This window comes from Notechis scutatus, chromosome 1, assembly GCF_049901735.1.
Source record: "Notechis scutatus isolate UNSWTSFEM ecotype Mainland chromosome 1, rNotScu1.2, whole genome shotgun sequence".
NCBI lineage: Eukaryota > Metazoa > Chordata > Lepidosauria > Squamata > Elapidae > Notechis > Notechis scutatus.
In genome coordinates, this window is record NC_142009.1 from 5993337 (window position 1) to 6006972 (window position 13636).

The 13636-nt window shown below is 44.5% G+C and overlaps 1 protein-coding gene across 2 annotated transcripts in view; it reads left to right on the forward strand.

Annotated features, from left to right (window-relative positions):
* VPS53 (VPS53 subunit of GARP complex) overlaps window positions 1-13636 on the forward strand; it is a 60316-nt gene that overhangs the window by 24010 nt on the left and 22670 nt on the right. For both annotated transcript variants that reach the window (XM_026689583.2, XM_087971441.1), the window contains exons 11-17: window positions 1176-1317; window positions 3717-3818; window positions 4397-4491; window positions 7136-7378; window positions 8965-9115; window positions 10888-10970; window positions 13331-13409. In XM_026689583.2, coding sequence (XP_026545368.2) covers window positions 1176-1317; window positions 3717-3818; window positions 4397-4491; window positions 7136-7378; window positions 8965-9115; window positions 10888-10970; window positions 13331-13409 — 895 coding nt within the window. The remainder of the gene's footprint in view (window positions 1-1175; window positions 1318-3716; window positions 3819-4396; window positions 4492-7135; window positions 7379-8964; window positions 9116-10887; window positions 10971-13330; window positions 13410-13636) is intronic.

Below are 13636 nucleotides of genomic sequence, written 5' to 3' on the forward strand. Positions count from 1 at the left end.
TGTAAGTTGAGGACTACCTGTGTGATAACCCGGAGTGTAACACAAATGTAACAAAATCCAAAAGGTAAATAAATGTCCTTTAATACCTCCAACCTGGCCCCACTGTTCAATAATTCTCAGTTGGAGATAAAACATACTCAAAAATAGTCTTCAAAAGAAAGCAATACAGTCGGAACTTAATGAGCAGATAGAGGTGAAATGAAAAACTAAAACAAACTACAATGAAGGAATTTCCACAACAGACCAGGATAAGTAATTACCAATTTCAAGGAGGTAACAAGGCACAGTCTGTTGGAAGGATGCCAACCAAGATAACTTCAGCCTAAAATAAAACACACTTTGCTTCTAGCAATGCTGTGTTTTAACCGTCTCTCTTATATACTATTCTCCCCAGCTGCAACAGGGGATCATGGCCACTTCCTCTCTCATAAGCCAAGTTGTTTCCTTCTCTGTTCCTCCCTGCGTGTTCTAGGATGCAGAGGGGATGGGCCTGGTTCTTCCTCTGACTGCCCAGCCGGCCTCTGCCCTTCCCCAGCCTCCTCTACAACCTCTGAAGCCACACCTCCACTTCCTGTCAGCTGTTCCTCCTCTCCCTCGGAGTCCGACTCTAACAAGGGCATGACAACCTGTCAGTAAATGAACTGTTGTAAGTCAAGGACTACCTGTAAAATCCGAGCAATGTGATGATTTATAAAAAGGCTGTGTGGTTTTCCAGCATTTCCGTTGTGAATGCCAGATGTTGGAATGAGTACAGGTAGTCCTCGACTTACAACAGTTCATTTAGTGACCGTTTGAATTTACAATGGCACTAAAACAAGTAACTTACAACCATTTTTCACACTTATGACCATTGCAGTAGCAGCGCCAATGTCACATGCTTTATATTCAGGTGCTTGACAACTGACTCACATTTATGACGGTTGCCATGTCCCGGCATCACATGATCCCCTTTTGCGACCTCAGTGGGGAAGCTGGATTCACTTAACTAACCGTGTGACTAACTTAACAACTGCAACGATTCACCGAACAAGGGTGGCAAGAAAGGTCGTAAAATGCGGCACAACTCACTCAACAAATTTCTCACTTTTAGCAACATCAATTCCAGGCTGAATTGTGGTCGTAAGTCGAGGACTACCTGTACTGGCGTGACAGATTTTGCCTCCTTCTCCTTGCAGGATGGAACTGGGGAAAATCATGCGCACCCGGGCAAGAGAGATCGAAGTCAAGCTGCTACTTTTCTCAATCCAGAGGACGACCAACTTCGAAGGGCTGTTGGCCAAACGCTTCTCCGGCTCCACGCTAACAGAGACGGTGACGGTAAAAAAAAGGAACCCGTGTTTTTGTAGGTTTCCCCCACTCCTGTGGTTAGAGAGGGAGGGGGATCCCTGTGTATCATCCTTCCCCCCTTCCCCTGTTTGCATGTTCGCACCTTCCGGTCCCAGAGCCAAGTGGCCCTGTGGGAAAAAAAGGGATTTTCTTCTCACGTAACATCATTCTGATTGATGTTACGATGGAGCCCCCCAAAAGCTCAGAGCGTGACAACTCACCACAACCAATTCACCACGGCCAACTCGCTGCGAGACAATTCAACAATTCAGTTTAAATATTTAAAATAATTTTTTTAAAAATTATTTTAATTTTTTGCCATTCACATTTCATTTCGGTCTCCTTTCATGATTCTATTCCACTACTAGCTGGATACCCGTGCTTCGCTATGAAACTATGTGGTCGGGCTTAGTTTTTGAGGAGGAAAATAAAATAATACCTGCACTGCGCCTCACAGCTGATTTTCAGCCAGTTTGAGGCCTTTTTCGGCCTCCCAAAGGCTTGAGGAAGGCTTCTGCAGGCTGAAAACCAGCCCCGTTTTGTCACTTCCAGTATTTTCGGAAAAACAGGAAGTGACGAAACAAAGCTAGTTTTCGGCCTGCAGAAGCCTTCCTCAAGCCTTTGGGAGGCCGAAAAAGGCCTCAGACCAGCCAAAAAATCAGCTGTGAGGTAAGTTTGCCTGCAGCTCACGTGCCGGCACAAATGGCTCTGCGTGCCACCTGTGACACGCGTGTCATAGGTTCACCATCACGGACCTATACTATTTCAGACAGGTGTCTGTCCGGTCGCTTCTTAAAAACTTCCAGTGATGAAGCTCCCACAACTTCTGGTGGCAAGCTGTTCCACTGGTTAATTGTCCTCCCTGTTTGGAAGCTTCTCCTAAATTCCAGGTTGCTTCTCTCCTTGATGAGTTTCCACCTGTTGTTTCTTCTTCTGCCTTCAGCTGCTTTGGAAACTAAATTGACCCCCTCTCTTCTTTATGGCAGCCCCTCCAATATTGGAAAACTGCTATCATATTCCCCCGGTCCTTCTTTCCTCTAGACTGGCCAAACCCAGTTCCTGCAGCTGTTCTTCATATGTTTTAGCCTCCAGGCCTATAATCATCTTATACTTGCTCTTCTTTGCACTTGTCTCAACATCCTTTTTGTAATGTGGAGACCAAAACTGGACCCTGTATTCCTTTACTGAGGCTTTATAAAGCAGTACTAATGCTCCACCTGATTTTGATGCTGTGCCTCTGTTTATACCAGGGGTCCCCAACCACCGGTCCGCTCACCGGAAGCACGTTTTCATCAAAAAAGATGGCGGCGCCAGCGCTTCCGGTGAGCTTTTCCGGTAGAAAGCTCACCGAAGCACGTTTTCATCAAAAAGATGGCGCCAGCGCTTCCGTGAGCTTTTCCGGCAGAAAGCCATTCTACCCGGAAAAGCTCACCGGAAGCATGGCGCTATCTTTGATGAAAGTGCTTCGGTGACATCACCGGAAGCACTTTTCACCAAAAAGATGGCGGCGCCCAGCTGATGCCGGACCGGGTCGCGGCGCCCAGCTGATGCTGGTACCGGGCCGCGGCATAAAAGGTTAGGGATCACTGGTTTATACAACCAAGGATCGTATTTTCTTTTTTGGCGGCTGCTGCACATGGCTAGCTCATACACACTGGGTGAAACCAGGCTCAATAGCAGTAGCTGTGAGAGGGATCTTGGAGTCTTAGTCTTAGCTAAATAGGAGCCAGCAGGGTGCAGCAGCAGCCAAAAAAGCTAATGGAATCCTAAATTGTATTAACAGAGGGATACAATCAAGATCAAGGGAAGTACTAAAACCACTCTATAAAGCCTTAGTAAGACCACACCTAGAGTACTGCATCCAGTTTTGTTCACCACATTATAAAAAAGATGTTGAGACTCTAGAAAAAGTGCAGAGAAGAGCAACCAGGATGATTAGGGGACTGGAGGCTAAAACATATGATGAATGGTTGCAGGAACTGGGCTTGGCTAGTCTAGGGAAGAGAAGGACCAGGGGAGACATGATAGCAGTCTTCCAATATTTGAGGGGCTGCCACAGAGAGGAGGAAGGGGTCAAGCTATTCTCCAAAGCCCCCGAAGGCCAGACAAGGAACAATGGATGGAAACTGATCAAGGAGAGATTCAACCTGGAAATAAGGAGAAACTTTCTGACAGTGAGAACAATCAACCAATGGAACAGAAGTTGCCCTCGGAAGTTGTGGGAGCTTCATCACTGGAGGCTTTCAAGGAGAGATCTGTCAGACGTGGTGTAGGGTCTCCTGCTTGGGCAGGGGGTTGGACTAGATGACCTACAGGGTCCCTTCCAACTCTGTTATCTGTTAAGTGATCGCCTTTTCCCTCAAACTTCCCGTTTTTTTTTCTCCCAATAGAAAAAGCCGGGTCCTCCACCGGTTTCCACCAACCCTTTTCTCGAGGAAGAATCCACGACGGATGAGGAGGAAACCCCATCAGAAAGGCTTGATATTGACAAGGTAAATGTCTTTGTTTCTGAGATTCCACGAAACCGACGGGCCTTTTCTTTCTCTCTCTTCCCTACATTGATATCCACCTGGACTACAATCCCCATCATTCCCTGCTGTACTGGAGACCCTCCGGGTGGAGGATGCTAGAGGGTGTCTCCTTCCCCTTTCTGGCTGCAGTCTTCCTTCTTGCAATTTTCTTAGCTAGTGCCAGGGGTGGGATGCAAATATTTTTTACTACCAGTTCTGTAGGTGGGGCTAGGTGGGAGGGCTAGGTGGGAGTGGCCATGTGACTGGGTAGGCGTGGCTTTTTTTTTGTGCAGCACCTCCCCCCTGCTCTGTTTTTTTTTGGGGGGGAGGTTTCCTCCTGTTGCCAAGCGTCCGAATTTTGATCAGGTGACCCCGGGGATGCTGCAGCGGTCATAAGTGTGAAAAATAGCCATAAGTCCCTTTTTAGTAACTTCGAATGGGTCACTAAATTGAGCTGTTGTAAGTCGAGGGCTACCTGTAGCGGCATTCTTTTCCTGAGAATCTTTACTGGGTTTTATAACCTCGCTTATCTTTTTTTTTTTTTTTTTTTGGTATCTTAGCCACAAAAGCCAAAAATTCCAAATAATCCGTTCCATGGGATTGTTTCCAAGTGCTTTGAGCCCCATCTGTATGTCTACATTGAATCTCAGGACAGGTGAGTGACAATTGTTTCCATGGTGGGGGGGATGTGGGGGGACACAGCCGGATCAGAAAGCATGGCTCATTTAAAAAATAAAAAAAATAAACCTAGACATAAGAGTTTGAGAAGAATTGACAAAATGCTTCAAGTGGTCCCCTACCTACAACAGTTCATTTAGAGTTAAGAGTTAGAATTCTTTTATTGGCCAAGCGTGATTGGACACACAAGGAGTTTGTCTTGGTGCAAATGCTCTCAGTGTACATAAAAGAAAAGATACATCTGTCAAGCGTCAAGAATCATAAGGCGCAACACTTAATAATAGTCATAAGGTACAATAGAATAGAGTAGAAGGATATAGGAATAGAATTTAAATAGAATGGGATGGAACGGGATATAGAATAGAATAGAATAGAATAGAATAGAATAGAATAGAATAGAAAATAGAATAGAAGAGAAGAGAAGAGAAGAGAAGAGAAGAGAAGAGAAAATTAGAATAGAATAGAATAGAATAGAATAGAATAGAATAGAATAGAATACTTTATTGGGAATGGAATAGAATAGAATATATGGAATGGCATAGAATAGAATAGAATAGAATAGAATAGAATAGAATAGAATAGAATAGAATAGAATAGAATAGAATAGAAATTAGAATAGAATAGAAATTAGAATAGAATAGAATAGAAGAAATTAGGATAGAATAGAATATAGAATTCTTTTATTGGCCAAGTGTGATTGGACACACAAGGAATTTGTCTTAGTGCAAATGCTCTCAGTGTACATAAAAGAAAAGATACATCTGTCAAGCGTCAAGAATCATAAGGTGCAACACTTAACAATAGTCATAAGGTACAATAGAATAGAGTAGAAGGATATAGGAATAGAATTTAAATAGAATGGGATGGAACGGGATATAGAATAAAACAGAATAGAACAGAATAGAAAATAGAATAGAATAGAATAGAATAGAATAGAATAGAACAGAATAGAAAATAGAAGAGAACAGAATAGAATAGAACAGAAGAGAAAATAGAAGAGAAGAGAACAGAAGAGAAAATAGAAGAGAAGAGAAAATAGAATAGAATAGAATAGAATAGAATAGAATAGAATAGAAAATAGAATAGAATAGGACAGAATAGAAAATAGAAGAGAAGAGAAGAGAAGAGAAAAGAAGAGAAGAGAAAATAGAAGAGAAGAGAAGAGAAAATAGAAGAGAAGAGAAAATAGAAGAGAAGAGAAGAGAAGAGAAGAGAAAATAGAAGAGAAGAGAAGAGAAAAGAGAAGAGAAGAGAAAATAGAATAGAATAGAATAGAAAATAGAATAGAATAGGACAGAATAGAAAATAGAAGAGAAGAGAAGAGAAAAGAAGAGAAGAGAAAATAGAAGAGAAGAGAAAATAGAAGAGAAGAGAATAGAAAATAGAAGAGAAGAGAAGAGAAAAGAAAAGAAGAGAAGAGAAAATAGAAGAGAAGAGAAGAGAAGAGAAAATAGAATGGAATAGAAAATAGAATAGAATAGAATAGAACAGAATAGAAAATAAGAGAAGAGAAAATAGAATAGAATAGAATAGAATAGAATATGAACAGCCTCCAGGTCTGGAGGTGGCTGATGAGGAACAGGAGGAACAGCTGGGTCCAGTGCCTGACATGCAGATGCGCGGAAGGCAGAGGAGAGGAGAGCAGTGGAAATCTATGGGCCGGTCCTTGGGACGGAAGAGCCACCGCTGCTAGCGAAGCCCCCACCCTAGTTCTGGGGATAAAAGGCAGGGGGCGGAGATGAATAGGTGTGGCAGGCCACCTCCCTGCCGGATGGACTTCTTAGCCTGCGGTGAGAGAGAAACTTTTGCCGGGGCTGCTGGCGCTCCTAATAAAAGAATCTTTTGAATTAACTTCAGAGGGTTTGTTGTGTTTGGGGAGCTGGGTCAGAACACGTATGACTTCATAGAAGTACAGAATAAAACAATCAGAACATTAAAAACATTGGGCAGTGAAACACTAAAAGTTAGCAAATATAAAAAGGATAAAAAGGGACAAATGCATCAATGGGATAGGGGTGGGATTTTCTCCTAAGTCCTAACCATATACTGTAGTAGCTCGATACCCGTGCTTTGCTACAAAACTATGTGGTCGGGCTTAGTTTTTGGGGAGGAAAATAAGGAAAAATAAATTCTGCCTGTGCCTACCAACATCCATCGGTATTCATCTGGCTAGCATTTTGTTAGTGTGTGAGAGAGTTGAGGGCTGTTTGGAAACTGAAACAGTATTTGCTGAGTGAGCAAGGAGGAGACGGCAAGGAGCCTGGGCGTGGCTTAGCTCAACTGTTCTGTACTAAAACTGCTTGGTGCTCTGAAACTGAAACTCCTCTGCTTGTGTTTTGCATTTGGAACAGATTTCTTTTCAGGTGGGGAAGGGGAGTAGAACTCCTTAGCATCAGAGCGTGTTAATAATAATAATATAGGAAATACTAATAGCTCTGATGGTCATTTCGAACAATCCTTTCTTAGCGAGCCCCTAGAAGCCAAGAGGAACCTACCAAATTTCAAGTTTGTAGGCTTTATGGTTCTGGAGATTTTGTGATGATGGGTCCGTGGCATTTCGCTTTTATATATATATAGATGTTTCCTAAACACATTGTGTTTTTGCTTTCGTGGGTCATCAGAAACCTCGGAGAGTTGATTGACCGCTTCGTGGGGGACTTCAAAGCCCAGGGACCCCCCAAGCCAAACGTGGATGAGGGCGGGGCCGTTCTGCCCAGCTGCGCCGACCTCTTTGTCTATTACAAGAAATGCATGGTCCAGTGCTCGCAGCTAAGCACCGGGGAGCCCATGATCGCCCTGACTACCATATTCCAGAAATACCTGCGGGAATACGCCTGGAAGATCCTCTCCGGAAATTTACCCAAGTGAGTTTTGATGTCAGGGTTCCGGCGATTGCCCTAATTAAATCATGAGCTTCGAGCCAAGCTTCAAAAGAATTCAAAAGATTTATTAGGAGCAACATGTCAGCATTAGGTAACTTATTTCTAGGTAACTTTATCTGTTATTCTTGGCAGCCTTGCACAGTTTTGGTGAGGCTCGTGCTTATCTAAGTTAATTAGTGATAAGCAGCCTTTTAACCGGGGATGCGTAAGAATCATTAAAAGGTTTCTGTTCTCTTTGGTTTGTGTTTGTTTTATTGGACAAGGGTTTAGGTCAGAACAGTTATTCACTTCATAAATGTGGCAAGAAAGGTGGTCAAATGGAGTGAAATTCACCTCACAAATTTCTCACTTAGCAACAGAAATGTTGGGCTCAATTGGGGTGTTAAGCCAAGGACTACTTGTACTTTATTTGGCCAAGTGTAATTAGATGCACAAGAAAATTGTGCCTGGTGTAGAAGCTCACAGTGTACACAAAAAGCAACAGAATAAAATAATAATAATAATACCAATAAAAAGGGTAATAAAGAAGATAAGAAGGATAAATAATATTACTACAGTCTCACTACCTGGGTAACTACATATAGCCATTAGACAGCACTGTGAGAATTAGGTGTTCAACAGAGTGTTAAGCTAATATGACTGTCGTAAGATCATAATTCGAGGATGACCGACCCGCAGTGTTTTTGATGTTGCGATTCCCATCTAGTGTCTACCCTGAAGCTGACCTGACAGAAGCCATTTTGAGGCTTCAGTGTTGCCATACTGGAGCTGAGAGATAGAGAGGGGGGAATAGAAATAGCTGGGGTTTTGTAGCCAAAACAAAATACTTACTCCTGGGAACCAAGGACATTCCCACAGGTGACTGGAGAGAGCAACCGGATGGCACTTTGATTGGACCATGTGACTGATGGTTTGGGAAAGGGGGAAAACTTTTAATTACGTGAAAATTGTGGAAACTTTCAGAGTCGGTTTTTACCAGTCTGTGTCAATATGATACGTCCAATAAAACTCTTCTTTGAGGAATCCATCTGCCTCGGAGTTCTCTTTGCTATGGGTGTATTACTTGGAACCCTGACATCTAGAGCAGGGGTGTCAAATTCAAGGCCTGGGGGCCAGATCCGGCCCATGGAGTACTTAGATCTGACCGCGGGGCCACCCTGGGAACAGCAGAAGACTGGCCCACGATGCCTCTGCCAGCATTTTGTCTGGCAGAGGGTTGCAGGAGGCCATCCTAGCCGAAAATGGAGCTTGCTCAGGCCACGTGTGGACCTCCCCGAGCTCTGTTCTCATTGACAGAGGGTTGCAGGAGGCTGTCGCAGCCGAAAAAGAAGCTCGGGAGCCTTTTTCACTGGCAGAGATCTCAGACCACCATAGGCACCCGCCCCCTGACATGAGTGACATGCTGGCCACACCCACCCTGGCCATGCCCACCCTGGCCCCCTGAGGTCAAACATAACCCTGATGTGACCCTCAATGAAATCGAGTTTGACACCCCTGATGCAGAGCGATCGGGAGTCGTGCGGCATGCAGGTTGGATAAATTATTATTTTTGTTTGCGACCACAACAGGACGACAAACACCAGCAGCAGCGGCCTGACCATCACCAGCTTACTAAAAGAGAAGGACGGTTCGGAGGTGGCCAAATTCACCTTAGAGGAGCTTTGCCTGATCTGCAGCATTCTGAGCACGGCCGAATATTGTTTGGCGACCACCCAACAGGTAAGGACACTTCAACCATCCTCCGAGACAGATCCCTGGGGCTTTGCAACATGCCAGTTCTGACTTTGGGTGGAAAAGGGAGGGATACCATACCACCTTTGATGGTGGTATCACAGCTTTTTATAAGAGGCATGGTGGCGCACTGGTTAGAATGCGGTATTGCAGGCTAATTCTGCCGACTGTCAGAGGTTTGATCCTCACCGGCTCATGGTTGATTCAGCCTTCCGTCCTTCCGAGGTCGGTAAAGTGAGGACCCAGATTGTTGGGGACAAGAGGCTGACTCTGTAAACAGTTTAGAGAAGGCTGCAAAGCTCTGAGAAGCAGTATATAAGTGTTATTGCTATTACTATCTAGTCTTGTTCCATGGCCTCATTTCCTAAGGTCAAAAAGAGTGCTGAAATACCATTTCATCTGCAAAAGGAAACCATCACGTTTCAAGCACTCTTTTATTTTTTTTAAAAAAAAATGCTTTTAGATAATAATAGAAAAAGGAAAAAAAACGCACGAGGAGAAAAATAATTGGGATGGAAATACATTCTGAAAGAAAAAAATGCATAACGTGCTTGAAAAGTGGAAAAAATGCAAGAAAAAATAATCTACCATTATGACAGTTAATAGTGAAAATTCTATATACAATGTAGCATAAATAATATAAATATCCAAATAAGCATATGTAAATTAGACAAGGAGGCATTGTTGGGGATATCAACAAGGCTGTTCCTAAACAGAATATTTTATCAATGATTCCAAACGTTTTATAGCTTTTCCAACACTTTCAAAGTTTTTACTCGTTTTTGTACATTTCAACATATATTATCAACATTTGGCAGGTTTTTATCTTGTTACGTCTTGTGGTCAAAACAATAAATAAATCGATGGATTGATGCATACTAATTTCTAATACATGTATATCAGGTTATTTTTGTAATTTATATAAGTTTCTAACCCTCATAGCTCTTGGGTAATGAAATGAAAGAACCCTGACTTACAAGTCAGTATGCTTAAAAGGCAAAGAAGGGCAGTTGCAAATTTGGGGGAGATTATTTTAATATAGACTAGCTGATACCCATGCTTCGCTACGGAAACTATGTGGTCGGGCTCAGTTTTTGGGGAGGAAAATAAGGAAAAATAAATTCTGCCTCTGCCTACCAGCAGCCGTCGGTATTCATCTGGCTAGCCTCCTGTCAGTGTGTGGGAGAGTTGAGGGCTGTTTGGAAACTGAAACAGTATTTGCTGTGTGAGCAAGGAGACAGCAAGGAGCCTGGGCATGGCTTAGCTCAACGGTTCTGTACTAAAGCTGCTTGGTGCTGTGAAACTGAAACTGAAACTCCTCTGCTTGTGTTTTTCATTTGGAAGAGATTTCTTTTCAGGTGGGGACCGGGAGTAGAACTCCTTAGCATCAGAGCGTGTTAAAAATAATATACAAAATACTAGTGCTCTGATGGTCCTTTCAAAAAATCTTTTCTTAGTGAGCTCCTAGAAGCCAAGAAGGAACTTACATTCCTAAATCGGTATTAAAAATCATATCTCTTTCCATGTCCACCTAACCTGATTCTTTCGTTTTCCAACTTCTACCTCGTGTTTCTAAACCACTGATAAAACCTATTCCGTGTTAAAAAGCATTTTGTATCTCCTTTATTTTTTAATTTTAGCGTTAGTCCGTCCATTTCCGCCCATGGCTGTTTTCTTGTAGATGTTTATAACCCAGCTAGGTGACATCATCAGTGTTTAGGGACCGGCATTGCAGAATAATTTCTTCCCTGCTCTTCCAGCTCGAAGAAAAGCTCAAGGAAAAAGTGGATGACAGCTTGGTTGAAAGAATCACCCTGATGGGGGAGATGGATACCTTCAGCACGTAAGTCCCCAGGGGCAGGATAATTAATTTAATTTATGCGTTTGATTCCTATTCCTTATGGTTTTTACAAAAACATCAAGGTGCCGAACAAACTTAATATTCCTTCCTCTGTCTGTTTTCCCCACAACGATCTTGTGAGGTGGGTTGAGCTGAGAGAAAGTGACTCGCCCAAAGTCCCCCGGCTAGCTTTCATGCCTAACGCTGAAATGGAACTCACCGTCTCCTGGTGATTGGCTCAAAGTCTCCCAGCCGGCTTTCATGCCTGAGGTGGTACTAGAACTCACAGTCTCCTGGTGATTGGCCCATAATCTCCCAATTGGCTTTCATGCCTGAGGTGGTACTAGAACTCACCGTCTCCTGGTGATTGGCTCAAAGTCTCCCAATTGACTTTCATGCCTGAGGTGGTACTAGAACTCACCGTCTCCTGGTGATTGGCTCAAAGTCTCCCAATTGACTTCCATGCCATGCCTGAGGTGGTACTAGAACTCACTGTCTCCTGGTGATTAGCCCAAAGTCTCCCAATTGACTTTCATGCCTGAGGTGGTACTAGAACTCACCGTCTCCTGGTGATTGGCTCAAAGTCTCCCAATTGACTTCCATGCCATGCCTGAGGTGGTACTAGAACTCACTGTCTCCTGGTGATTAGCCCAAAGTCTCCCAATTGACTTCCCTGCCTGAGGTGGTACTAGAACTCACCGTCTCCTGGTGATTGGCTCAAAGTCTCCCAATTGACTTCCATGCCATGCCTGAGGTGGTACTAGAACTCACCGTCTCCTGGTGATTAGCCCAAAGTCTCCCAATTGACTTTCATGCCTGAGGTGGTACTAGAACTCACCGTCTCCTGGTGATTGGCTCAAAGTCTCCCAATTGACTTTCATGCCTGAGGTGGTACTCGAACTCACCGTCTCCTGGTGATTGGCTCAAAGTCTCCCAATTGACTTCCATGCCATGCCTGAGGTGGTACTAGAACTCACCATCTCCTGGTGATTGGCTCAAAGTCTCCCAATTGACTTTCATGCCTGAGGTGGTACTAGAACTCACCGTCTCCTGGTGATTGGCTCAAAGTCTCCCAATTGACTTTCATGCCTGAGGTGGTACTAGAACTCACCGTCTCCTGGTGATTGGCCCAAAGTCTCCCAATTGACTTTCATGCCTGAGGTGGTACTAGAACTCACCGTCTCCTGGTGATTGGCTCAAAGTCTCCCAATTGACTTCCATGCCTGAGGTGGTACTAGAATTCACCGTCTCCTGGTGATTGGCCCAAAGTCTCCCAATTGACTTTCATGCCTGAGGTGGTACTAGAATTCACCCTCTCCTGGTGATTGGCTCAAAGTCTCCCAATTGACTTCCATGCCATGCCTGAGGTGGTACTAGAACTCACTGTCTCCTGGTGATTGGCTCAAAGTCTCCCAATTGACTTCCATGCCATGCCTGAGGTGGTACTAGAACTCACCGTCTCCTGGTGATTAGCCCAAAGTCTCCCAATTGACTTTCATGCCTGAGGTGGTACTAGAACTCACCGTCTCCTGGTGATTGGCCCAAAGTCTCCCAATTGACTTTCATGCCTGAGGTGGTACTAGAACTCACCGTCTCCTGGTGATTGGCTCAAAGTCTCCCAATTGACTTCCATGCCATGCCTGAGGTGGTACTAGAATTCACCATCTCCTGGTGATTGGCTCAAAGTCTCCCAATTGACTTTCATGCCTGAGGTGGTACTAGAACTCACCGTCTCCTGGTGATTGGCCCAAAGTCTCCCAATTGACTTTCATGCCTGAGGTGGTACTAGAACTCACCGTCTCCTGGTGATTGGCTCAAAGTCTCCCAATTGACTTTCATGCCTGAGGTGGTACTAGAACTCACCGTCTCCTGGTGATTGGCTCAAAGTCTCCCAATTGACTTCCATGCCTGAGGTGGTACTAGAACTCACCGTCTCCTGGTGATTGGCCCATAGTCTCCCAGCTGGCTTTTATGGCAAAGGCAGGATTATGACTCACAGTCACCCATAAGAGAGGAGGAAGAGAAAGAGGAGGACTGTGGGACCTTAGGTGCCCTCCGAGCTTGTTCGTTTTGTTCTAGACATCTCATGACCCAACTAGGTAACAGCATCAGGGCTAGAAGGGTGTAGGATTTCCTCTCTGTTCATACACATCTGTAGCGGCTTGTCCTGTCGTTGGTAGGAGTGTGTTTTCCTCCTTGGCTATTTCCTTGATTACCAAGGAAATACCAAAATACTTGATGAGACGGTTGTTTTTGATGGTCCGAATTTGTGGTGTCTTAATTTGTGGCATCTTGTTTACTGCATCACTGTTGGTCTGGCACCAAAACTAAAACCGGTGCCTTTTTTCTCCCTCTTCTTTCAGAGTGATTTCCAGCAGCATCCAGCTTCTGGTACAGGATTTGGACGGCGCTTGTGATCCGGCCCTCACCGCCATGAGCAAAGTAAAACGTTTAAGGGATTTCAGAAGGATTCGGGGCAGGGACGGGCTTCGAAAATTTTAGCAACCGGTTCTCTGCCCGGTTGCTGGGTGGGCGTGGCCATGGTGGGCGTGGCCTAGGCGGCCTTCTGCACCACGGTGGGGGGGGGGCATTTTTGTCCTCCCGGGGCTCCAAAGGTTTTCCTCGAGCCTCCGGAGGGGAAAAACTGCCCCCCCCCAGGCTCCTGAGGC